Source organism: Anomalospiza imberbis, chromosome 13, assembly GCF_031753505.1.
Source record: "Anomalospiza imberbis isolate Cuckoo-Finch-1a 21T00152 chromosome 13, ASM3175350v1, whole genome shotgun sequence".
Taxonomy (NCBI): Eukaryota; Metazoa; Chordata; class Aves; order Passeriformes; family Viduidae; genus Anomalospiza; species Anomalospiza imberbis.
This window is the reverse complement of record NC_089693.1, coordinates 18,220,839-18,247,764: the sequence shown is the minus strand read 5'-3', so window position 1 is coordinate 18,247,764 and position 26,926 is coordinate 18,220,839. Positions and strand designations below refer to the sequence as shown.

General features: G+C 51.5%; 1 protein-coding gene across 8 annotated transcripts in view; it reads right to left on the bottom strand.

The window, feature by feature from the left end:
* The window catches only part of NEO1 (neogenin 1), a 173,422-nt gene that overhangs the window by 1,822 nt on the left and 144,674 nt on the right, over window positions 1–26,926 (bottom strand). For 3 of the 8 annotated variants that reach the window (XM_068204323.1, XM_068204326.1, XM_068204329.1), the window contains exons 16-28: window positions 26,731–26,826; window positions 25,499–25,722; window positions 20,217–20,355; window positions 17,576–17,683; window positions 14,644–14,838; window positions 13,649–13,681; window positions 10,106–10,174; window positions 9,345–9,492; window positions 7,563–7,801; window positions 6,961–7,053; window positions 5,003–5,161; window positions 2,280–2,516; window positions 1,651–1,787 (exon numbers count right to left, since the gene is read on the bottom strand). In XM_068204323.1, coding sequence (XP_068060424.1) covers window positions 1,651–1,787; window positions 2,280–2,516; window positions 5,003–5,161; window positions 6,961–7,053; window positions 7,563–7,801; window positions 9,345–9,492; window positions 10,106–10,174; window positions 13,649–13,681; window positions 14,644–14,838; window positions 17,576–17,683; window positions 20,217–20,355; window positions 25,499–25,722; window positions 26,731–26,826 — 1,877 coding nt within the window. The remainder of the gene's footprint in view (window positions 1–1,650; window positions 1,788–2,279; window positions 2,517–5,002; window positions 5,162–6,960; window positions 7,054–7,562; window positions 7,802–9,344; window positions 9,493–10,105; window positions 10,175–13,648; window positions 13,682–14,643; window positions 14,839–17,575; window positions 17,684–20,216; window positions 20,356–25,498; window positions 25,723–26,730; window positions 26,827–26,926) is intronic. The other 5 variants (XM_068204328.1, XM_068204330.1, XM_068204324.1 and 2 more) reach the window with 3 other exon arrangements.

Here is a 26,926-nt window from a genome sequence, read left to right as displayed (position 1 = left end):
CCTCACACCCAAAATATTCCTTAAAAGCTGCTTCCAAAGCAGCCCAACAAGGCTGCACCCTTCCCAGAAGTCAGGAAACTTTCCTGTGATAATTTACCAACATTTTTGGGATGATGGCTTGGAACACACTGACATTAATGTCAAATGTTCCATGTGCAATGGCACTGGGAATGCTCAGGGCTGGCACTGGGAATGCCCTGCAGAGCTCAGGGCTGGCACTGGGAATGCCCTGCAGAGCTCAGGGATGGCACTGGCACTGGGAATGCCCTGCAGAGCTCAGGGATGGCACTGGGAATGCCCTGCAGAGCTCAGGGGTGGCACTGGGAATGCCCTGCAGAGCTCAGGGGTGGCACTGGCACTGGGAATGCCCTGCAGAGCTTGGGCATGACAGTGGCACTGGGAATGCCCTGCAGAGCTCAGGGGTGGCACTGGCACTGGGAATGCCCTGCAGAGCTCAGGGCTGGCACTGGCACTGGGAATGCCCTGCAGAGCTCAGGGGTGGCACTGGGAATGCCCTGCAGAGCTCAGGGCTGGCACTGGCACTGGGAATGCCCTGCAGAGCTCAGGGGTGGCACTGGGAATGCCCTGCAGAGCTCAGGGGTGGCACTGGGAATGCCCTGCAGAGCTCAGGGCTGGCACTGGCACTGGGAATGCCCTGCAGAGCTCAGGGGTGGCACTGGCACTGGGAATGCCCTGCAGAGCTCAGGGCTGGCACTGGCACTGGGAATGCCCTGTAGAGCTCAGGGGTGGCACTGGGAATGCCCTGCAGAGCTCAGGGGTGGCACTGGGAATGCCCTGCAGAGCTCAGGGGTGGCACTGGGAATGCCCTGCAGAGCTCAGGGGTGGCACTGGCACTGGGAATGCCCTGCAGAGCTCAGGGGTGGCACTGGCACTGGGAATGCCCTGCAGAGCTCAGGGCTGGCACTGGCACTGGGAATGCCCTGTAGAGCTCAGGGGTGGCACTGGGAATGCCCTGCAGAGCTCAGGGGTGGCACTGGGAATGCCCTGCAGAGCTCAGGGGTGGCACTGGGAATGCCCTGCAGAGCTCAGGGGTGGCACTGGCACTGGGAATGCCCTGCAGAGCTCAGGGGTGGCACTGGCACTGGGAATGCCCTGCAGAGCTCAGGGCTGGCACTGGCACTGGGAATGCCCTGTAGAGCTCAGGGGTGGCACTGGGAATGCCCTGCAGAGCTCAGGGCTGGCACTGGGAATGCCCTGCAGAGCTCAGGGCTGGCACTGGCACTGGGAATGCCCTGCAGAGCTCAGGGGTGGCACTGGGAATGCCCTGCAGAGCTCAGGGCTGGCACTGGCACTAGGAATGTCCTGCAGAGCTGGGGAATGGCACTGGGAATGCCCTGCAGAGCTCAGGGGTGGCACTGGGAATGTCCTGCAGAGCTCAGGGGTGGCACTGGGAATGTCCTGCAGAGCTCAGGGGTGGCACTGGGAATGCCCAGCAGAGCTGGGGAAGCTGCAGGGCTCAGCAGGACCCTCCCTGCAGAAGGTGTCTCCCCCCATTTTCCCTGTGGATTCCCGGGCAGGGGAGCTGTGGGAGGGCTGGGCCTCGCTGCCCTGTGCCCGGGAAGGTGCCAGTGCAGGATGCCCACAGAGCCCCAGGGGTGAGCCCTGCCAGCCCGGGCAGGGGGTACCTACGCTCTCCGAGTCCTCCAGCATCCGCGTGGTCTCCTGCACCTCGGGGGCGCTGGGCACCACCACGGGCATGGGCGGCCGAGTCCTGCCCAAGGTGCCGATGGACGCCGTCTTCACCGCGTGCATGGGGTGCCCAGGGGCTGCAAAGAGTTTGGGACACGGTCAGGCCCGGCTCACTGCGTCTGCTGCCTGCTCAGGAAGCTCCTGGAAGGAGCAGAGTAAGGACAGGGGGAATGGCTTCCACTGCCAGGGATGCATGGGATATTGGGAAGGAATTCCTGGCTGTGAGGGTGGGGAGGCCCTGGCACAGGGTGCCCCCGAATCCCTGGCAGTGCCAAGGTCAGCCTGGACAGAGTATGGAGCATCCTGGGCTAGTGGAAGGTGTCCCTGCCCATGGCAGGGGCTGGGACTGGAAGGGCTTTAAAGCTCCCTTTCAACCCAAAGCAGTCTGGGATGATCCCATGAAGGAAAAGGATTCTATCAGGAGAAAAGCTATGGAGTGTTGGATTTTAATTGTCTTATCTATGTACAGAAAATGACACCAAGAAAACTCACCCCATCCTCTGCCATATTTCCTTGGATGCCCTCCCTTTGTTCCCCGAATCCCCATTTTCTGCCCGTGGCTCCCTCACCTTGCTGGGTCAGCAGGGGGGTGCTGGGCAGGGCAGGGTCGAAGGGGCCCCCGGCGGGGGGCACGGCGGGCACGGCAAAGCTCTTGAGGGGGTGCGAGGGGCGCACGTGGGCCGTGGGGGGGCCCTGGGGCTCCTCCTCCGCGGGCAGGAACGGCCCCTCGGGCTCCGGCAGCTCCGCGCCGGGCACGGCCGAGGCCGCGGGCATCGTGTCCGTGCTGGGCGTGTTCCGGACCGACTCTGCAACACAGCAACAGCAGCAGGGTCATCCTGACTGCAACACACACACACACACAACAGCAGCAGGGTCATCCTGACTGCAACACACACAGCAACAGCAGCAGGGTCATCCTGACTGCAACACACACAGCAACAGCAGCAGGGCTCATCCTGACTGCAACACACACAGCAACAGCAGGGCTCATCCTGACTGCAACACACACACACAGCAACAGCAGGGCTCATCCTGACTGCAACACACACACAACAGCAGCAGGGCTCATCCTGACTGCAACACACACAGCAACAGCAGCAGGGTCATCCTGACTGCAACACACACAGCAACAGCAGCAGGGTCATCCTGACTGCAACACACACACACAGCAACAGCAGCAGGGTCATCCTGACTGCAACACACACACACAGCAACAGCAGCAGGGCTCATCCTGACTGCAACACACACAGCAACAGCAGCAGGGTCATCCTGACTGCAACACACACACAACAACAGCAGCAGGGTCATCCTGACTGTAACACACACAGCAACAGCAGCAGGGTCATCCTGACTGCAACACACACACAGCAACAGCAGCAGGGTCATCCTGACTGTAACACACACAGCAACAGCAGCAGGGCTCATCCTGACTGCAACACAGCAACAGCAGCAGGGCTCATCCTGACTGCAACACACACACACAGCAACAGCAGGGCTCATCCTGACTGCAACACACACAGCAACAGCAGCAGGGCTCATCCTGACTGCAACACAGCAACAGCAGCAGGGTCATCCTGACTGCAACACACACAGCAACAGCAGCAGGGCTCATCCTGACTGCAACACACACACACAGCAACAGCAGGGCTCATCCTGACTGCAACACACACAGCAACAGCAGCAGGGCTCATCCTGACTGCAACACACACACAGCAACAGCAGCAGCAGGGCTCATCCTGACTGCAACACACACAGCAACAGCAGCAGGGCTCATCCTGACTGCAACACACACACAACAACAGCAGCAGGGCTCATCCTGACTGCAACACACACACAGCAACAGCAGCAGGGCTCATCCTGACTGCAACACACACACACAGCAACAGCAGCAGGGCTCATCCTGACTGCAACACACACACACACAGCAGCAGGGCTCATCCTGACTGCAACACACACACACACAACAGCAGCAGGGCTCATCCTGACTGCAACACACACACACACAGCAACAGCAGCAGGGCTCATCCTGACTGCAACACACACACAGCAACAGCAGCAGGGCTCATCCTGACTGCAACACACACACAGCAGCAGCAGGGCTCATCCTGACTGCAACACACACACAGCAGCAGCAGGGTCATCCTGACTGCAACACACACACAGCAGCAGCAGGGCTCATCCTGACTGCAACACACACACAGCAGCAGCAGGGCTCATCCTGACTGCAACACACACACACACACAACAGCAGCAGGGCTCATCCTGACTGCAACACACACACACACAGCAGCAGGGCTCATCCTGACTGCAACACACACACACACACAGCAACAGCAGCAGGGCTCATCCTGACTGCAACACACACACAGCAACAGCAGCAGGGCTCATCCTGACTGCAGCGGCTCCGCAGGGACACAGCTCCTCGTCCCAGGGGCTGGCTGTGCAGGGAATGACCCCCTGGCCTGCTCCGGTGACCATCGGCTGAATGGGAGCTAAATGAGCTGAGAGCCGAGTGATTCCACCTCTCACACTTTGGCACTGAAACAGCTGCATGTTGCAATTCTCAGACAAACAGCACAGAACACAAATCTGCAGCCTCCTTCTACCCCAGAGTACCAAAATATTGCATTTTAAACTAGGAACTCTTCACAGCACTAGGGTGGTCACAGAGGAGCCACACTTGAAATCCATTTACTGAGACTCATGGAATGGTTTGGGCTGGAATGGACCTTGCAGCCTCAGGAACCGTCTTCATAAGGAAACAACACTTTAGGCTGTGGTACCTTCAACTGCTGACCTTAGAGTAGAGAAGCTCAGAGTTCACTTCATCCCAATGTGTTACCCATGTGCACATTTAGCATCACCACTGCTTTGGGATTTTTCAGAGCACTGGAGACTTTAGTACTCTCTAAAACTACTGCATGTGATTCTGATCAAGCCTGAAAGTGTTGCATGGAAATCACCCCCATTCTTGGTAGCCAAGCCTGGACTTTCCCTCCCTGCTGGTTTCAAATTGTATTAATCAGGGGAAAAGTTACCCCATGAAGCAGCTCAGAGTTAATTCAGGCTTTAGCAGGAGGAATCCCTGTGTGGAGCTGTGAATAAAACATGAAGCCCCCTTTTCCAAGGACACCACCACGGATGTCAAGGATCAATATCTGACCTACCCAGGAAAGCCCAGCCCATCCTGATGGAACCCAGAGAGGAGACTGAGCCAGCTTCAGGCTCCGGTTGCCAGGTGTTTCCCTGGCTGTTGCACGAAGCAGCACCTCCCTGAGGGCTGGTCTCTCACCTGTGGAGTCGGCCCTGTCCGAATGGGACATGGCAGAGCCCAGGGGCCACGGGCTGAGCTGGTGCTGCAGGAAGCTGCGGGTTGGAGAGGCGAGGCTGCCGGAGTGGAAATGGTGGTGAGGGGGGTCGAGGGAATGGATGGGATGAGCACTAATCACAGCTGTGGATGAACACAAGACAGAGAAACACTTAACACACACACACAGGACAGGCTGGGGACTCCCCTCCCTGCTCCCTTTGCCAGCAGGGAGCCAGACCCTCGGCTGATTTACAAATCAGCTTCAACCCCTGGGTTATCACACCTCAAACATGCTTAGGACAAAAAAATCACCCAGTTACAGCTCCAAAAGCTGCCATCAGCTCTTAATGCACTGCTTGATTCCAAGGAAAAGCTCAGAAGAAGGAGAGTACGGAGCTGTTATCCACATATAGTATATTGATAAAGAGGAAATGAGGTGTGTTAAACAATGAACAGCCCTTTGCCTCCCAGTATCCTTCCAGAATTTCTGTACTCCAAGAGGCAAAGAAGGAAGTCACTACCTACACACCATTACTGCAAATGAGAATGGCACAGTGAATCACCAAAATTCAGTATTAATGACTCCATCTGAACACTCCAGTGGGTGGCAGAAAGCCATGGAAGGTTGAGCAGGCCCAGAGCTGGACACATGGAATGGTCCTGGTGGGGCTCACTGAGAAAGGGCCTCACGTGCCAGGGTGAGCTCCCCGTGGAGCTCCTGCCAGGAGGGCACCTGCAGACCCCACAGTGGATGTTCCACTCGCACAAACCAGAGCCTAAGCTGGAGGCCCTTGGAGCTTTCACAAACAGGATGGAGTGCCAAGTCTCAAAGCCAGGCTCCAGCAGGGCCTGGGCCTGGTCTGTGCCCCCAGGCAAGGCAGGAGCTGGTACAGAGCCTGGCATGGGATAGGCACCTGTCACACACCCATGTGTGACACAGACCAGCCCCAAGGAATTTAGTGTCCAACTGCATCCTCTGCTCCCTCCTCGACACGGAGAGCTGGGAGACAACAAGGAGATCACACCAGTTAGTGTAAAACCAAGAAACCACATGCTACTCTTGGAAAAAGGCTGTAGAACAAGAAGAGTCACAAACTGAGCAATCAGGTCATCAGGACACTTGGAAAAGTAGGTAGAGATCAAGAACACCAAGTCCTCAGAGCAGTTTTTAATTAAAGTAAAAAAGAAGTGGAAATGCAATGAACTACTCTGAAATAATTCCATAAAATGGAGGGCTGTGGCAGCAGTCACCTGGCTGCAGGTGGAACATGATCACAGAGCTCAGGGAAGTCTAAAGCTCAGCCTGGGTGAGCTTGGTGTGATTTCACCTCCCAGTTCTGCCCCTGCACAGTAACTCCTGAGCTTCTCACTGTGTTCTCACACAAGGTTTCAGTCTGGCTGTTCAGAGGTTCAGCCAAGTCCCTTTCCATCTTGGAGTCATTGGAAAATTCTAGATATATTGTTTAATTCCAAAATTACTTCATAATAATGGTAATTTTGGTATCAGAGAAGGATCCCAGGGCAAAGAGGTCTCAAGGAGCTCGGAGGGAAGTCAGAGAAGGCTCTGAGAGCAGCAGCTGCAGAGATAAAGGGGATGGTGACTGCTTGGGCTGGGAGGGGAGAACCAACAGTGAGGAACCTGACAGAGATTCCAGCTCTCTGCAGCTCTGTGGAGCAGCTGGACACTGGCAGAGATCCAAGGGAATGGCTACAAGAAGCAGCCAGGCCCACAGGCTGTCCCTGGAGAGCCCCAGACTGGGACAGACAGATGTGGACATGCTCCTGCCCTCACCCCAGTACTCCCAGTCCCTTCTAACGTGGCCTCACTCTGCCTGCACCAGGAGGGGCTCAGGAGCCTCCTCTGAGCTGCTCCTGCTGCCCAGGAAGGGATTTCCTGGGAGCAGGGAGTGGCTCCAGCAGGAATGGGGGTGTTCACTTACGCTGAGGTGGCTGAGAATCAAAAGGCATCATCATCTTGGGCCTCATGCCCCTCCTTCCTGCCAGCGTGGACATGCTGTCCTCTGACTCGTGTCCTGAGGGGAAACAGCCACGTTACTGCTCTGCTCCAGGTCCTGAACCACGGCAGCATTCCCACATCCTCCCTCTGCTCCTGCTCCCAGGCAGCTCTAGGAGCCACCAGTGACAAAAACAGCCCCTTCCCCCTTTGCTGGAAGGTGGGAAGAAGATGGTGAGGGTGAGGAGTTTTGGGAACTGGAGAAACTCTCCAGGCCCCAGTGCAAACTTCTGGCAGTGATTCAGCTCAGGGCTGAAAGGTCAGAAACAACTCCAGTGGCTTAATATGAAGTGAGATGATCTTCCCATTACTAATCAGTATTTACCAAGAGAAAGTAATGATCTAACACTTGGATGCTCCATTTCCTCACTAAAACACGTGATCCAACCTTTTCAGAGTCTTAGAAACCAGGAACAAAGCCAATTCACTACTTGGAAAATAAGAACAGAGAAGAGTAACTTCATCATCTCTCAATAAAGTGATGCCACCAGCCACAGTAAATGTATCTCACTCCTCATGGCCTCCCACCTCTGTAGGAATTCCGCCTCTGATGGATATTGCTGTCCATGGAATTGTCCACCGGGGTGATGTCCTGGGAGTTGCGAGGGATCGGGGTGTCCGTCATGATGGGATTGGGATCTGGGGATTTATCAATGGGTTTGAGCTCCAGCCTCTCGTGATGGATCCAAAGGTCTGGAGGTTTGACATCTTTGGAGTTGCCCTTGTACTTGTGGGAGCCGTTCACAGATTTGCAGGCGGCTCGTTTCCTGGGAAGGAGAGCAAAGGAGATGTTCTTCACTGTTGGAAAAGGAAACTTTTTTCCCCCCCTGGCATTTCCCTCAGGCCTTGCATCCAGCTGGGCACAAGTTTCCCACTGGGCAGGGAGCTCTGAATTTTGCACACAAGCCCCACTGACACCTCAAAGCACATCCTGAACTCCACGGAATTTGTCCCCCATGGTGCCCATGTGCAGCCCCGGCTCTGCAGCCCAGCCCTCGTTAACAAGAATTAAGTTTGCAGAAATCCTGCTCATTGGGAGAATATTCCAATGCTGTGCCCATATCCCAGGCTCATCAAGCTCCAGCAGCAGCTGGAGAAGGAGGTGCAGCCAGCCAGTTCTCCCAAGAGGATGGGAACACAGGATTAATGACAGGAACCTTCCTTCCAGCCCCGCTCAGGCTGGACACATCCCACTGGGGAGGTCCCCATCCTGCTGAGCAGCAGCAGCAAACCACAGGGAGGCAGAGATTTGGGATGGCAGCATTTTGTGAAAGCAAAATGTCGGTTTCAGCACTCCTGTCACGCTGACTCCTCACTTTGGGCCACGGCAAAGCTGAAGGAGGGGTCCCTTTGGGAGCAGAGTTCCTGGGAATGGCTCAGACATTGGTAAATGTCACCGACAGAGCCTCTGGCAGGGGCAACTCCCAAATCCTGCTCCCACTGGAGCTGGTGAGTGACAGGGATCAGGTCATTCCCTGGCTGAGGGCACTCAGAAACTGAGATTTCCCAGGGTTATTTCTGCCCTGAAAATAAACACATCTCCTGGCACTGGCCCATCCCTGCTGCCCCTCCCAAGCACAGCCCCAGCTGCCAGGTGTGCCAGGGCCTGCTCCTCCATCCCTGCTCCCTCTCCTGCAGTTCTGCAGGGTGGTCCTGCTGCAGACTATCCAAGCCTGGCTTTTCATCACTAAAAATTCTGTTTTGCATAAGAGCATCTTTTCAAACTCCAAATACACCTCTGGTCTTTCAAAGAACACGCAGAGAGAGCCTGCAGGAGCATCCCTGCTGCAGCATTAATGCAGATGCTCTGAGGGAAGCATTCAGCCACAAACACCAGGACTTTGGAGCACTTTTCTAAGGAATCCAGCACCACATTCAGATTCCCCTCCAGTGATCCTACTAAAAACTGGATCATGTCAATGCACTGAGCCCACCCATGCAAAAACTGGATCATGTCAATGCACCCATGCCCACCCATCCATTGACTGGATCATGTCAATGCACTGAGCCCATCCATGAGGAGCTGCCTGAGCTCTTGAGCTCTCCCAGCTCCCAACGCATGGATTGGCTCCACTTTGGAAACTTGTGAAGGACAGTCTCTCCTCAGGGAAGGGGGGAGCGCAGGCACACCTGGAAGCACTGCCCTGATTCGTGTGTGAACTGATGGTTTGGAACTCTGGGACACTGACAGGAAAAGCAGACCAGCAGCAGCACCTACAGGCTGCAGGGCTTAGAGGAATAAACTCCAAATGAAGAATTAAACAGCAGGATTCAGTAAGGCAGGCAGGGCCCAGCCCCCAGCCCCGTTACTTTTTCTGGTGGGACGTGGTGCGGCGCGTGCAGAAGACGGCGACGACGACGACGATGACGATGGTGATGACGCCCACGGACACGATGATCACCAGCAGCATGCTGCTGTCCAGGGGGGACGTGGGGCTGCCATGGGGACTGTTACTGCCTGGGAGGGTTGGGAAGGAGAGAAAAGGCTCATTTATTACACAGGAAAAGCAAGCAATGCCCACCAAAGACGCCTGGAATCCTGCAGATCAGCAGGAGTGGACGGATCTCCTGAGAAATGTTTGTTTCTCTGGCATTTGCCAGCTGTTTCAGTACAATTGTGCACGTGGAAGTTGATTTATAGATCTATTTCCTACTGAGTCTATCAAAAGTTATCACAAAAACCTCCCCGCTCTAAGCAGAGTCAGTCTGGGATCCTGCTAAACCTGCAGCACCACAGGCTCCCCTTGGAGCCACTGGAATTGGATCAGGAGCCTCCAGGGGTCACTTGGCTCCAAACCCTTTACCCAACACCAGGGAGCATTCCCTGAGGACAGGAAATCCCAGCACACAGCGCTGAGCAGGAGAAGGAGCAGAGGAGGCCTTTCCTTCCTCATCTGTTGCTACAGAATTGATTTCCCACTGTCACACCATGCTGGGAGCAGCTCTGGTTATGGAAATGCCACGGGAGCTCAGCAGCAGCAGGAACACCTCTGGAACTGCTGCTGGAACATTGCCTGGGTGACCCCAAACTGGCAGCAAAGCGTGGCCATGGAGCTCTGCCCCACACTCACCTCCCAGCGGGGGTTTGTAGTCTGGGCCCAAGTCCACGGGGCGGCTCCCCTTGCCAGCAGATCCCGAGGCTGCAAAGGTTGGACACACAGGAGTTTTACACACACAGGCACAACTCAGCATCTCCGGGTCCTTCTTTAGAACCTCCCCAAGCCCCCCAGGGGCAGCTTTCCCCCCCCTTTTCCATCCCTACAACAAAATTCAGCTTTGCACAGCACCTGCTTCTCCAAGGAAAGAACCACTTCTCCAAAGGAGCTCTTTAATGGTTTCCCAGTTATTATTTCCTAATTAAGTCTCTCCTAATTTCACTTTAAAAACAATAATAAAGCCCATTTGCAGTAAGGCACAGGTACATGTTGAGGCACATGGTTTTGACACACTTGTACTGAGAGTTCATCACCCTGAAATTATCCTGGTGTCTTTTCCTAACACCCAATTCCAGCAGCTGAGGGAGACTGGGAATGAGTGGAGGATCCCAGGCATCGTAAATTAAGGCCCTGCCTAGCCATTAAAACTTGCTTTCAGCTCCTCCCTGTTCTCCCCTGCACACCACAGGTGACAAGAAAGCACCACAAGAGTGGTTTTGATGGAACACAAGGGAACAATAAATTAGTTACAGCCAAACCTGGTCCTTCCACTCTGTGTTTTCATCAAAATGCACTAATGCAAAATTAATGACAAAAACACCGGAGTAGGGGAAACATTCAGCAGTGGTGCAAAGAACAATATTCCTCTGGTTACAGGAATCAAAAAGAAATCCCAAGAAAAAACCACCAACTCCAAAAAGTGAGGCAGTGTGGAGGAGAAGAGTCAGGAGAAGGATTTTTTCTGTTAAAAATCGCCTTTAATCAAGAAGTATGAAGTGTTAAAGGATGTGTAACAAATGGAAACTGAACCTCAAGTGAGAGCCTGTGAACTGGTCCCTGAAATAAAGACAAATGGCAAAACCAGGCAGGGGCAGGGGCAGTGGCTAAAGCTGGGGAGGGGAATAAGGAAAAGGTTCTGTGTGTGCAGAGGGAGCTGGAGCCTGCAGTGATGGAAAGGAAGCTCTGCAGGACAACGGGACATGGGAAGGACCCAGGGACCTGCCAGCATGGAGCAGACACAGCACTAGGGTTACCTTTTTGGGGACCAAAAATCCTGCAGCAGCAGAGACAGGCTGGAACAGCATCTTGTGTCATAAACAGCATATGTGTAATAAATCCGTGTCTGTCTGGCCACTTAACCTGCCCTGGAAAGGTGGGAACCCCCCAGAGGGACTCTCAGAATCCCTGAGCCTGGTGCTGAGGAGCTGCTCCAGGCAGAGAAGCTGAGGGAGAGGGAGGACATGAAGAACCAACATATTTTGGGAGGGCAGTCAGACACCCTGAGCACTTCCAGGGTAGCAGCTGGAGCCCTAAAGCTGGTGAGGTGATGGAAAAGGGGATGGAGAGGAGATGGCACACACTTCACATCCATCTTTCTGGATTATGGAAAACAAGTCTTTTCAAGAAGCTGAATGTCAGCCTATAAACGTGGCTGGTAACAGTAACTATGCAGATATATAATGAGAGATATATAAAATATACTGCATTTAGGCTTCCAGGAAACATCTGACAGAGTGCTGTGCAATGCTTTGTTAAAATAGCACCATAAAACAACCATGTGGAGCCTATTAACAAGATTAACAACAAATTAACTGAGAAGAATGAGAATTATTCATGAGAAATGCTTCCAGTGAGTTCTGCAAGGACCTGTGCTTGGCCAAGTGCAGCTCAGTGTCCTGAATAACACCATGAAAGAGAAGGGAATAACTGCCCTGAGGTCAGCAAGGGACATCAAATCAGGACAGAGACAATGCGCAATGATCCTCATGGAACCCGTGTCCTCCCTGACGAATTTAGGATGAACTTTAGGAACCCAACCAAGGTCCTTCAGAGGATCCAATTCCTAAACCCACAGATCAACAGTTTACCCTTTAAATGCATTCCAGGGAGCCCCGTCTCTTCCACAGTGTGACCTATTTTAAGGAACAGTTTAAGAGAGCATTTGCTGGAATTGCTTTTATTCAGCCTGTGAACCTCCATATATCCAGACAGAACATTTTAACTGTGGGTGACTTCAGGATGGGTTTACTCGACCAGAGACCTTAATCTTTGCTTTAGGATGAGGCCAGTGCAAGCACCTGAAGCCTGAGAGCAACAGGCCCTGAGTTCTGACCAAGCTCTGTGCTCCAGAAGGGTGTGGAAAACAGAATGGTGTGCTGAGTTCAGAGGGAAACATTAAAGCAGACAAAGAGAGAAAAGGACAGAACCATTCAGGGCAGAGAACCGATCCCTTTGGCTCTGCTGCCAGCCTGAGTAACTTGCTGGCTCTTTCCTGCAGGTCCCAACCTGGCAGTTCAGTGCTGCTGTCTCAGGGCAGCTGCTCAGCTCCTCTCCTGCACCTCCTCTGCCTTCCCCTTTCCCACACTGCAGCTACTGCCACGATTGCAGCTCTCCCAGTGTCCTTATAGGAATTCTCAAACCAAACCCTTGGCTTTGATGATTTATAAATAATAGGCTGTGGTAAAAATCGATCATGGCTAGGAGAACATGTTACTTTAGGATGTAACACTGGCTGAAATGGGGCTGGAACAGGGAGAAGCAGAAAACAGCAACTTTCACCTAAACCCTGCCACCTTCCCCAGTTCCTTCCTGCTGCAGGTGAGCAGGACCGTGACATTGGAGCATCTGCTCCCCAGCCAGCCCAAACCCCAGCCCCCCTCCAGGACACAGGGATGGGGATCAATTTACCCCCGACTGCCCCTGCTGCCAGCATTACCTGGTGCAGAGTAAAAGCACATTTAATAAATTACTCCAAGTACCAAGCTGAGGAGCCAAGTGAGGAGCAGCTCCCTCAGAGCCCCTTTAGGATCTCTTTAATTGCATGTCTAAGCTGTTTGCCAATGGCCTTTTAAACTCATCCCTTCAGACTAATTCTCCCCTTTTTATGGGGCTTGTAGGTTATTTGGAAGAAAGCAAGAAGTGCCCTGGGACATCCACCTTCTAATTCGATGTGGGAAGCTCAAAGCTCCCATTTTTCAAGCAAACATTTTAAAACCTTAAGGCTTTTAGGAGCCAGTGCTGGGCTCCTCAGGAGAGTCTGGGCTCCAAATGAGCTGACAGGCAGAATCTCTCCCGCACAGAGCTTTCCAGGGCTCCCCTGCCTTTATTATGGAATGAATCCTCACAAGCAGCACTCGTGCTAACTAGAATCCCTTTGATCTACCACCCCATCGTATGTGGGCAGGGCTGGATGGGGCAGCACTGGCTCCAAAGCCATTCCCCCAGCAGGATTCAGCAGTGGCACAACCCCCATGGCCCTTCTGGGACATCTCTACAGAGATCCCTTCACATTCCTCCCACCCACAGCCAGGACTTCCAGCTCTGCCCCTGTCAGCACAGCAGGAACTGTCCCCAGTGGGAGCAGCAGGATCCTGTTCCACTTAGAAAATGTCACAGCACATGGACAGCAAAGCAGAACAGTGAGGGATGGAGAGAGGAGAAATGTGGCTGTTCATTTACCTTGGTCATTGGGCATTTTATCTGAGGACTCAGCTTAGTGGGGCAAGCACAGGGAGGAAAAAACAAGAGACACATCACAAGGATTGAAGGAGTGAGACAGAATTCCAAGTTTTCCACAGTACAGGGTACAACTCTTGATTCTCAGCACTAAAACTCACGTGGAGAAGTGTTCAAGGCAAGCCTGGACAGGGCTTGGAGCAACCTGGGCTGGTGGGGGTGTCCCTGCCCATGGATGGGCTGTAAGGTCCCTCCCAACCCAATTCTGTGATAGGTTTCTATTACAATAAACTACAAGCTCTCTCACATTTTACTCATTACTACTTGCCAATCATCATCAGTCCCTGAATTAGGGGCCTGTTGCATCCCACGAGTTCCCAGGGCGCCATCCCATCCCCATTCCCAGATGTGACACACAGGACCTGGGCTGCCACTGCAGCCACCCCGGGACTGTAACAACACAACAGCCCAAAGGCCCCGGCTCTGTGGAACAGCCAGAGAACCCCAGGGCTGAGCTCCATGCACAGGGACCCACTCACTCCATGCACAGAGCTCCAGGCACAGGGACCCACTCCATGCATAGAGCTCCAGGCACAGGGACCCACTCACTCCATGCACAGAGCTCCAGGCACAGGGACCCACTCACTCCATGCACAGAGCTCCAGGCACAGGGACCCACTCACTCCATGCACAGAGCTCCAGGCACAGGGACCCACTCACTCCATGCACAGAGCTCCAGGCACAGGGACCCACTCCGTGCACAGAGCTCCATGCACAGGGACCCACTCCGTGCACAGAGCTCCATGCACAGGGACCCACTCCGTGCACCGAGCTCCAGGCACAGGGACCCACTCTGTGCACAGAGCTCCAGGCACAGGGACCCACTCACTCCCTGCACAGAGCTCCAGGCACAGGGACCCAATCCATGCAAGCCCAGACGTCCCTGCAGAGCCCCAGTGCTGCCTCTCCCAGGAGCAGAGCCCCGGGGCTCTGGGTACCTTTGGGGGTGCGGAACTGCACGGCCTCGGACATGGGCCCCATGCCCTTGGAGTTGCGGGCCTGGATCTTGAAGAAGTAGGGGGTGTCCAGGGTGAGCTCCTGGATCTGGTGCGTGAGCCGGTTGCCCACCACGGGCTCGATGACCCAGTCGTGGATCTCGGCGTTGACGTCCGTGCTGTAGTAGATGATGTACCCTGGGCAGGGAAGGGACAGTTCCCGTCAGGGGACAGGGGACAGCAGCCCATGGAAATGGGCTGGGTGCCAGGGAAGCCACCAGCGCCTTCCCAAGGGTGCCCTGACTTTGGCAAACACTGAAACCATCTTCGAGTATCAGCCTGCCCTCCCATCTTCCCTCTGAACTGTTCAAAATGGATGGTAAGAGAAAAAAGCCATTTAAAATATCCGGGTTATTTCTGATCAACATTCCCTGAACGTGGACGGATTGCTATTGCCATCTCTTTACCTATTTATAGACCGATAAAACAAAGTAAAGCTGCCATTATCAAAACATCCTCAAAGAAGTTATATGATATTATTCAAATTACATTAAACCAACAAAACATTCTCATGCACAGTGAAACAATTTTTTATAATTATTTCATTATTTTTCTGTGTTATTAACAAAGGCAACAAGAATTTGAAGAGAACTGAGGCTGCCCTGCACATCCCAGAAAAAAAGGTATGGGAGGAGTTTATGTTCTGTTATTAAAATGCAGTGAAGTCACCAATCATTATGCAGTAAAAGCTCTATAACTTTTTTATACAAGAAACACAGATCAGCATAAATACTTGAACCTCTATATATTTATATACACATAGAAATAAATACTTGAATCTGTATTTAATATATATTGTATATAACACAATATACATGATATATTCTCATATATTATTTATGTATTTGTAGCACTATTTATATCTGTATCTAGCTTCAAGCATTTATATGTAACATATATGGAAATATAAATTTTTATATTACTATATATCTGTTATAGATATGTTGTATATCTATATCTCTACATCTGTAATATATGGGAAATTGATTTGTAGAAAAAATATATTATATATAAAAATATGTCTATTTTTTTAGAGATATATATATATATGAAAAAAAAAAATATATGAAGTAATGCTAAAAGCACTATAACAGTCTAGAGGCACAAGTACTGAATTAATTTCAGAGTGGCCTAATTAGCCAGCAGCTCTAATGATGCCCGAGCATGTGGGACCCAGAGTGGCCCAGCTCAGCATTCCATGGACAGGGGCCATGGAATGACATCACCACTCGGAATTCTGGCATCACTGTCAGCACAGAGTGAGTTAATGAGTGATTAATTAGTGCCTCGGCTGATGGGGCTGTTCCCAGCAGAGGGCACTCGGGCCCCACATCCAAAAACTGCGTGGGCACTGGAAAAGGAGAGCTGGAGGTGGGAAAGGGGAGCTGTAGATGAGCTCAGGGAAAGGGGAGCTGGAGATGAGCTCTGGGAAAGGGGAGCTGGAGATGAGCTCTGGAAGGGGAGCTGGAGATGAGCTCTGGAAAGGGGAGATGGAGATGAGCTCTGGAAAGGGGAGATGGAGGTGGGAAAGGGGAGCTGGAGGTGGGCTCTGGAAGGGGAGCTGGAGATGGGCTCCGGGAAAGGGGAGCTGGAGATGAGCTCTGGAAAGGGGAGCTGGAGATGAGCTCTGGAAGGGGAGCTGGAGATGAGATCAGGGAAAGGGGAGCTGGAGATGGGGTCTGGAAAGGGGAGCTGGAGATGAGCTCAGGGAAAGGGGAGCTGGAGATGAGCTCTGGAAGGGGAGCTGGAGGTGGGAAAGGGGAGCTGGAGATGAGCTCTGGGAAAGGGGAGCTGGAGATGGGCTCTGGTAAAGGGGAGCTGGAGGTGGGAAAGGGGAGATGGAGGTGAGCTCTGGAAGTGGAGCTGGAGGTGGGAAAGGGGAGCTGGTGCCTGCTGCACTCAGGCTTAGCCCTGAGTCACCATTTTATTTCATTTTTAAGCTGTTAACTGCTGCTTGTGCAAAAGCTGATAAATACTGAACAGTTCTGTTCCAAGGGTTTCCTTCACTGCCAGGGGATTTTGGAGCTGGACAATGGGATAATTTTGCTAGCTCTGTGCAGGTAAATGCTGCTCTCTGTAGTTCTCTCCTCTCCCTCGGGTGTGCCCCTGGGTGAGACATTTGTGCCCCTCACTAGCAGCCAAATCCCTTCACCACAGGCTCCTGTGTCTCCTGACAATCCTCCTTTCCCATGGAGAGAAAACATTTTGCTGCCTTTTCCCAGTGATGTAACCAGTTTTAGTCTCCTGTCCAGAGCCTGGGCTCCAGTCCTGCCCAGTCAGGTGTCCCAGGTCTGATTCTGCACCATGGGTAATCCTGAGCTCAGACCCCAAACCAGACACTGCAAACAACATGCCATTAAAATCCGATTTCCGCTTTAAACTAGTTAAAATTAAAGTGGATGATTTCAGAAAGCCCTTCCAAATGGGAATCTGAACAGAAATTATAGAAGAGAATCAGTAATTATTACCTTCTGGAAAGGGATTTATCCTATGTGGCAGTAATCAGTTAAAGGCAAATAACTGTTTACTCCTAGTGGTTCTGTCAGGGGAACAAGAAACTGCTCTGAAGTCTGTTCTGTGGCACAAAAATGCCACAAAGATGACAAAGAGCACTGGGATGGCTTCTCCTAAAGAAACCTCTGATGGGCCAGAGGCACTGGGGACATTGCTGGAGGCCTGCTATTAGAACAGCACAAGGCTTATGGAGATATTTAAACTTTCAACTACATTTCTGCTTCCACTTCCATTTCCCACTGCAGTTAGTTTAGATGTGAGTATATCTGGATGAGGTACAGAAGTAAATACGGAATGTGAGCTCCTGCAGGGGCTGGCAGAGCAGACTGGGCAGCCCCAGGGCCGGGTCCCCCGTGCCCACCTGTGATTTTGCCGTTGGCCTCGGAGGGCGGTTGCCAGTTCACGATGATGGTGCGGGGTTTGCCCTCCTTGCTCACCACGGTCACGTCCTTGGGGGGCGAGGTTGGCACTGCAACACAAACCCAGAGTGTCAGCAAGGGCTGCTCTGTCACACCAGAGGAACAACCACCTCAGGGCCTGGCTCTCCATCTGATGTGGAGTTCAATTACATTTGGGTTATTATGTGTATTTGGGTTATTCTCTTTACTGTTCGAAGTTCCGCCTCCTGTGGTGTCTCACTGATCCACCCCCTCACTGGCCAATGCCATCCAGTGTCAGTGCCTCTGTCCCACATGGAGTTCCCCCTTTCCAGGGCACTTCTGGCACCAGATGTGATCCATGACTGAGCATCCTCAAAAATCTGCACAACTGACTTCTCACCTGAATTTCTTCTGTCATCACAAAAATCCCCCAAGCTTGTGAAAGGCACATTCTACATAGGCACGCATCTGAAATATCTCCCTGCTTCCAGGTTTATGGTGGGATTCACACCCAGAAATGCCCATTTGCCACTTAAATCCCAATCAGCAAAGTAAATCCACCAGCAACTTAGAATTTTACCAGCCTGGAATGGTTTGGGTGGAAATGGACCTCAAAGCCCATCCAGGGCAGGGACACCTTCCACTGTCCCAGGCTGCTCCAAGCCCCAGTGTCCAACCTGGCCTGGGGCACTGCCAGGGACGCAGGGGCAGCCCCAGCTGCTCTGGGGAACAACCTCTGGGCAAAGCTGTAATGGCTGATGGAGCTCCAGAAGAATGATTTGTAGTTTGGAAGGCATCTGCACCTCAGAGGGTTTCACATGCAGAAGGATTTGCTGAACACAACTGGCCAACCTTTTTCCTTGGGCTGCCAGAGAGCAGCACTGAGGGAAAGAAAGGAGGGGAGAGTTTTCCTTCTCCCATCAGCCTCTCCTGCCAAAAATTCAGGAAGCAGCACAAATGGCTCCAGCAGAAAACTGAAACCCCTGCTGTGAGCTGGAGCCTCCAGAGGGCACTGACCATCCCTGCAGTGCCACATCCTGAATCCAGGAGGCTCCTGAGGGGGCAACCTGGAGTAAATCTACCTTGGGTGCTTAATACAACCACAGCAGCACTGAACTTTCTGCATTTCCAGAGCTTTATGTAGGGGACCTATTAGAAATCCATCCATAAATCCTCTGGGATGGCCACCAACTACCCCTGGGATGAAGAGCTGAAAACCAGGGACAGCCAAAGCCCAGGAGTTCTTGTAACTATTGCCCCAAATATCCTGTAAAAACAGGATTCAGAGGAAACAAAAATAAAAAATCAGGAGTAGCCCACAGGAAATCAGGAATACACAGCCAACACAGAGCCCAGAATTCCCTGTTTTCCTTTTAGGAGCAAATCCTCCACAACTTCTCAGGAGTATCCCAGAATAATGAGCCACTCACTCAGGAATTTGGCCAGTATTATAAATCACAAGATCTGTTATGAGAAAATATATTTAGCCTTTTTTCCTTTCTAACTTCTGTTTTAAATTTTCTCCTTAGTTCCCCAGCTTTTGGGTCATATTTGCAAATATTCTTTACAAGCACTTCAACCTGAGCCTTCCTCTTTAAATGCACTGAGCCCTCCTGCACTGTGCCCTTGCTCAGGGGCTTTGTGTCAAATTCTCTTTTAAAAAACTTTATTTGTGCAGCTTTTTACAGTCCCTGCACTCAGAGCAGAGTTATGGCTGCGGATTGAACATGTGTCAGCAGAAACACCAAATGGAGTGTTTAATGTGGGCTGGGAGTAGTAGGATGGGAAAGGAGCCCCAGCCCAGAGCTGGCCCCCCATCACGGAATTCCCACCCAAAACCACAACAATATTTTCAAAAGCGACTGAAGCTCACTGGGACTTCAGAGTAAGTTCAGAGAGTTCAGATTTTATCCTGGGTTTGCTTTTCCTTAAGCAGAAATTAAAGAATTTCTATTACAGAATATCTGGAAAATCTCACTAATTCTTCACATGTTTGATTTTTTGGCTGTATTTTAATTTAAAAGGAGAACTCTGGGCTCATTTGGATGGGCTTCTCGTCCTCCAAAGTCCATGTAAAGAGAGCCCTATGCATAATAGGCAGTAAATTTAATTGCCCAAAGTTCATTTAACACTGGAGGGTAAGAAGAGCTAATGAGGGGCAGGTCAGGGAGAGGGCCTGGCTCTCACAGTCACTCCCTGGGCCTGGGCTTTTCCTGGCAGCTACAAACCCTCCTCTGTTCTGCACTGAACAGGAATTTAGGGCTCATCTGGATGTCTTAATGCCTACTGTGATTTTTTTGTCTTCATTTGCCTCATGCACCTTCTCACTCTGTAACAGTTATCATCACATTTAGAGCAAATTTTAATTATTATTTGCTGAAGTGTTTTCTTTGTATTTGCTTTTTGTGAGACTTTCTTCTCTCCTGCCCATGAATTGTGGTACATTATTCATGACTTCTCTTTAATTTGATGTAAATTCTCCTGCAATCATCCCTTGCAATTTTCAAGTATGTTGTTGTTTTTTAATCAGAATTTCTGACTGAGCTATTCAGCCCTCCCAGCAAGTGTTAATCAGCAGAACCATTTCAGGTGGCGGTTTCTCCAGGAATATCCCAGGAGTACCTAATTCAAAGGTTGTCCCGTGTGCTGTCATGCTCCAGGTGCTGGATCTCCTGCCCTTGGTCACCATCACCGAGAACTCGTAGAGGGTGTTTGGCTTCAGCCCTGTCACCAGATAGCTCAGAGTGGTGGCATTTGCAGTCTGAAAGGGAAAGCAGGGTCAGCACTTCCCGAAGCACAGCCCTCAGACAGCCCCAGCCCACTGCTCCCACCATTTCCATCACCACAGTCATTAATTCAGGCTGGTTCTTCTCTGTCGTGCAAATTCATTAATCAAATATCAACGTTTATCCTCCACTGGAAATTCTGCAATCAGCAGGAGCACTTAGCAGCAGTCAATTGGAAATGAAAAAAAACAATACAAGGGCCAGGGCCCACTTGTTATGCAGTGGTTAAAGCCCTGTTTACCTGGGGGTTCGTTTACAGCATTTCATTAACTCTTCTGGCTGGGGAAAACAAAAAGCACAGCAAGGAACAGTCCTGCCTGGCACCTGGAGCTGCCTCCCAGACCCCTGCTGGAATTCCCAGAACAACCTTAAATGTCAGAAACAATCAACCAAAGATACACTCATAAGACTTGAAGAGAATGAAGCTTTACTAAGACGTAGATTCTTTTCAGAAAAAAATGGTTCTTTAGGATCACACAAGGAAACTACACGTGGGTCACAGTGGAGTTTGTAATTCAGCATTTACAAAGATCTGGTTTTGTTATTGTTGGGGAAGATGAAATAGGAAAACCTTATCAATATGATTGCCTGGCAAAAGAGTTGGAAAATACAGACATTGAGATGAGAACTAGATTTGAAATAACAAACCTTGACTACTGAATAACTGGAAAACAATAGTATAGCCAGGTTGAAAGCAATCCCTCCTTCTGATTAAACAATGCCCTTTACCTGCAGATAGGTCCAAGGGTCAGATGGAATGCTCTGTCTCACCCCCAATGTATGGTTCATCCCACACCTGTGACCCTCCCCTGCAGTATCAGGTATCTGTGACCCCATTGGCCCAAGTCCTGCTCCAGCCCACCTTGAAGCCCCCTGATAAGGTGTGCCCGAGGGACCGGCCGCTCTCTTGGACCTTCCTCTCTTGGACCTTCCCCTGGGACCCTCACCTGGAACCCTTGCTCTCTCTCTCTCCCTCTCTCCCTGGGCCTGCCACAAGTTGCGCCTGGCAACTCCAAGCAGGGCCTTTCCCCCTTTTAATAAACCACATTTTCTAAGACCTGACTTCAGAGATCTCTCATCCATCCAGACCGTCCTGGAGTCCCGCGCTCTTTACAGACATCAATGGCTTCAAGCACCAACAGTTTGTACTGGAGGCCCGTGGAAAAGAGGGAAAGCTGTATTTACAGATATGTGTATTCCTCACCTTGACCTGCAGTGGTGCACACACAGAATTGAGGAGCTGTTTCGAGACCTGACAGGGCCATACAACAACTGGAACAGCCACTGCCTCCAGAAACCACTGAGTGCAGCGGATTTATTGCCAAGGTAAAGGCACCTTTCCTGAAGGCTCCAGCAGTGACAAAGAAACCCCGAGACCTCCAATATCTTCATTTCTTTTTTCTTACAAGGGATGCAAGTTCAGGAAATGGTGATCCAAGGGATGGCAGGGATTTGTGCCCAGGGCTTGGCTGCCTGTGGCCAGACAACAAAGACTCATAAAATGAATTAAAATGAAATCCTCCATTGGCTTTAAGCCTCTCCTTGGCACACACTAGTGCAGTCTGGATGGGTGGGACTGGGGCTGAGGGGCTGGGGCACAGCTGGGAGGGCACAGCTCCCTGGGGAAGGCAGCCCTTGCTGGGAGGGATGGAATGACGAGTCCAGGGCAGGAATCTTTCCCTCCCATCTGGCATTCCCAGCTGCCCTACCCCAAAAAGCTCTTCCTCTCTGGGAGGCTGGAATTCCCAGCAGTTTTTAAGCATTTCAATATTTGTATTATTGATGTGGCAGCTGGGCTCCTTTTACAGGTGAAAGTTCTGGTTTCCATCTCTGGCTTTGAATTTTGGGATCTTTTAGTTTCCCTGTGCATCCCACTGAGTGTAAATGACACACCTGAGCCCCCTGGGTGTCAAGACTCCACAATTTAACAATACTTCATTATTTTTAAGATCCCAGCCTATCCCACAGTACCAAGGCCTGCTCACCTGCTAGGAATAAACTCCATAAATATTACCCTGAACAATTGGTTTCTCTTTTCTGCAGTCCTAAAAGATCCAATGTTTAGTATTTTCATTGATTCCTGAAGGATCCCAGGAAGCTGCAGGACAACCCCACACACCAACAAGGGGGCTTTGGAAAACTGCTCCATTGTTACAGTTTTATAAGTCGTGAGTTTTACAGTGCTTCACTAATAAGGTAAAAAACTGAGATCTATTTCTCTCTTTATAAGGTCTTTTAAGGATAAACTGTCTAACTAAGAAATGATACGTAAATTATTTTTACTTTTAACTTAATAACTAACTACTTGTGTCTGGCAATGTGGACTTTTTTATCTAATTACACAATACTACTCAAATTCATGAAGGACAAGATAAAGAAGTAGGACTTGCTTCTGTTCTAAAACTTCAATCTTGCTTTATATGTATTACTATGTTCTAGAACTTTCAACCCTGTGTTTTCTACTATGTGATATTACACACTTTATTTAAACTATACACTCATAATTCTAGTTCTGTTGTTCAATTTTGGAAGCTTTTTCTACGGCTTCAGGTTAAATGTAGTGCTCTTTTGGGGGTCAGTGTCTGACAGCACAGAAAGTCTGAAACTCTCAGCAACCAGGGTTCTAACGCTCCATGTCAGTGCAGAGACAGCTCAAAGCACAGGAGCTGCATCCCATCTGCTCCTGGGTTTCCAGGCTCAGAGTGGCACAATCCTGCACGGAGGACTGAAATCCTTCACTGCACTGAAATCCCTGTTTTCCTCAGTTTCCTGCACAAACAAGGAAGGGGAGGAACCACTGGGGTCAGGAGCACGCTGCCTCCTCCTCAGGAGTTTGCGACAGGAGCGGAACATCTTGGTGAACGGTCTCAACACCCGATTTAGGGATGAGAGGGAGAATGAAACCCCACTGAGCTGAGCAGATGCAGCTCTGGATCCTGCAGAGGTGACACAGGATTTCTGTCCCCAAGAACGGGGACACTCCAAAGCCTCTGGATGCAGAGCAGGAGCTGCAGAGGGGCCAGGACAAGCACTGCACTCACTGCGGAGAGGTTCTCAGCACTCCCTGCACGGTCTGACCTCCCAAAAAACATCCAGCAGGGCAGGAGAGCATTTCCAACAGAAACGAGGGGTGGAAAACAGGATGTGGGTTCTCCAGACACCACAGGTTACCTGTGATTGGAGCAAATGCCTCAAACTTCTCTCCTTCAGGCAAATCCTTTCTACAATTTTGAGTAATTTTAAGTTATATTCCATCATTCCGTGTTGGTTTTGGTCACAGTAAAACTTGCTGTCCACTGACCACCAGCACTGGAACAGCAGGAATAGTAAATTTACTATTATATTCCATCTTCTATTTTATTTCACTCTTTTAAGCAATTAGCTAATGAAACTGCAGCTTTATTTAAACCACTCCTGAGACATCCTCTGCACATGACTCAGGAATGTGGCTCAGAATTAATTTGCCTTTAGAGGAGGAATACACACATATTTACATCTTTTCATTTCAATAAAGAAAAGATCTGGATTATAACAAGCTGGCTCTGCAGGAGTATAAAGGGAGCTCCACTGGCTGGGTATTTTAACAACCAGTTCCTCTGAGTCTCGTTTCAAATGTGAAATTTGCAGTCAGCAGCTCTGAGCCCCCGAGGTAACTCTGAAAATTAATAAAAAAATCCAACCAACCACCAAACCAAACCCTAAATCCAGTCTCCAAATCAAAACACATGAAAATAGAGGAAGGCAAGGATATAATAAAGTTTTTGTTGTGTATTTTGAAGCAAGTCAGCTCCCAAAGGAAAAGTTCACTATTAGGTTTGTAGGAACTGAAAAGGTTCTAAAAGGAAACTCCAAACCATGGGGGCAAACCTGTTTTCCCTGCATGGCCCAGTGAGGGGCCCCAGTCACACACCCCCTGCAAATTCAGTGACTCTCCAGAGGGAAGCCCACACCTCCCCCTCCCAGGGATCAGGGCAGTCCACAGAGCAGAACAACTCTGGAAACTTCTGTTCCCTCCCTGGAGCAGCTCTTCCATCCACTCCCACAACACCCAGCTCCAGCTCCTTCCCATAGGAGACACCAAAGAACTGCTTCCACCAGACCTGCAGCAATCCTGGCCCTCCAAGGTCCTTGGGCTCATCCCAGCAGCAGAGCTCCCAGAGCTGTGCCTTGCCCTGGCAGTGGAGCTGGAGGATTCCTGCCCCTCCAAGGAGCCCAGCAGAGCTCCCAGAGCTGTGCCTTCAGCTGGCAGTGGAGCTGGAGGATTCCTGCCCCTCCAAGGAGCCCAGCAGAGCTCCCAGAGCTCTGCCTTGCCCTGGCAGTGGAGCTGGAGGATTCCTGCCCCTCCAAGCAGCCCAGCAGAGCTCCCAGAGCTGTGCCTTGCCCTGGCAGTGGAGCTGGAGGATTCCTGCCCCTCCAAGGAGCCCAGCAGAGCTCCCAGAGCTGTGCCTTGCCCTGGCAGTGGAGCTGGAGGATTCCTGCCCCTCCAAGGAGCCCAGCAGAGCTCCCAGAGCTGTGCCTTCAGCTGGCAGTGGAGCTGGAGGATTCCTGCCCCTCCAAGGAGCCCAGCAGAGCTCCCAGAGCTGTGCCTTGCCCTGGCAGTGGAGCTGGAGGATTCCTGCCCCTCCAAGGAGCCCAGCAGAGCTCCCAGAGCTGTGCCTTGCCCTGGCAGTGGAGCTGGAGGATTCCTGCCCCTCCAAGGAGCCCAGCAGAGCTCCCAGAGCTGTGCCTTGCCCTGGCAGTGGAGCTGGAGGATTCCTGCCCCTCCAAGGAGCCCAGCAGAGCTCCCAGAGCTGTGCCTTCAGCTGGCAGTGGAGCTGGAGCAATCCTGCCCCTCCAAGGAGCCCAGCAGAGCTCCCAGAGCTGTGCCTTCAGCTGGCAGTGGAGCTGGAGGATTCCTGCCCCTCCAAGGAGCCCAGCAGAGCTCCCAGAGCTGTGCCTTGCCCTGGCAGTGGAGCTGGAGGATTCCTGCCCCTCCAAGGAGCCCAGCAGAGCTCCCAGAGCTGTGCCTTGCCCTGGCAGTGGAGCTGGAGGATTCCTGCCCCTCCAAGGAGCCCAGCAGAGCTCCCAGAGCTCTGCCTTGCCCTGCCTGGGCTGGGCAGCTCCCCTGGGACTCAGTACCTTGTACTTGGTGTTGGCAGGGATGTTGGTTTTCCAGCGGACGGTGTAGAACCGCGCGTCCGTGATCTTCTGGTTCTTGGGCAGGGAGTTGTCTGCCCAAGTGATCCGGATGGTGTCATGGCTCAGGATGGAAGCCTGAACTCCCACCGGGGGCATCATGGGAGACGGATCTGGCACTGGAGTGTATGGAGCATTAATAACAAACAAATCAACCTCGGAAGTGTCTGGGCAATCCGTGGGGAAAAGGCCGTGGTTTATAATTAAAAAGGGAGGAGGTGGCATTTTAATGTCAACCAAAACAAAAAAGGGGATGCAGGGAAGTGCAATGAGATGGAAGGTGAGGAATGGAGAGAAAGAGAGAAAAGCCAGAGTTAATAGGTGACATCAGACTGGGCAATAACATCACTCTTGCATTGTCCTCCCTCCTCCAGACAGTAAGACAACAAATCCCTGCTGGCTTAGCCCTAATTAGTACCCAGGGCACTCAACCATGGCCTGGGAACCCCAGACACTCAGTCGTTGTAACTTCATTTGCCTGGAGTGTCCACTGAGTCCTCTCCCAGAAAACAAAGAGGAGGACATAGAGCTGGAGCTCTGGATGGGCAGATGCCGCTTCCCAAACACACGGGGACCTCCCGAAAGGCACCTTCAAAGGAAGGGTTCCAAGTGAGAAACCAACTTGCAGTAACTGTGAAACTGCAATTCCAGCCTCCTCTGGAGAATCCCCAAGCATTCCAGCTCATCAGGACTAACCCCAAGTGTTGCACCTCCACCAAATTCCCGGATGGTGTCAGCAAGCTGGGAGGGAGCCCAGCAAGCCATGGCATGGCAACAGCTCACCTGCACACTTCTCTGCTTAAACCCTTTTCTTTATGGATTACAAGGCCAAAAGAAAAACTGCCCAGATTTTGTTTAGTGTGAGTGACAACAGAGGGACACAAAGCAAACACAGGCATCATGTTCAAAAATCTCAGGGAAAAAGACCATAAACCCCAGCTCAGGGCCTCTAGAACTGCACCCACGTGGGCTGTGCTCAGGTGAGGGGAATGTTTGGAGTAAGAACATCCATTAGTAGCTGTCAGGTGAGTTTGGAATTTACAAATGAGCCCAATTTAGGTGGTTTATCAGAACGTGCAAGGCCAAGCAGTGACAGGGACAGAGAGCACGGGATGAACTGACAAGCAGGACCCTGCCTCAGCCCCAGCCCATCCCAGCTGCGGGGCAGCACTCACCGGAGTGGGGCCGGGTCACAGCGCTCTCGTACAGGGGGATCCCTTCCCCCACGTTGTTGAAGGCTTTCAGGGTTATCACGTAGTGGGAGCTGGGATCTGAAGGGGAAAAAAAAATCAGCACAACCAATGAATCCTGGTTTCTGCTTCTCCATCCCTTCTTTGTTCCCTATTTTAATTTTGAACTGGAATATGTGAT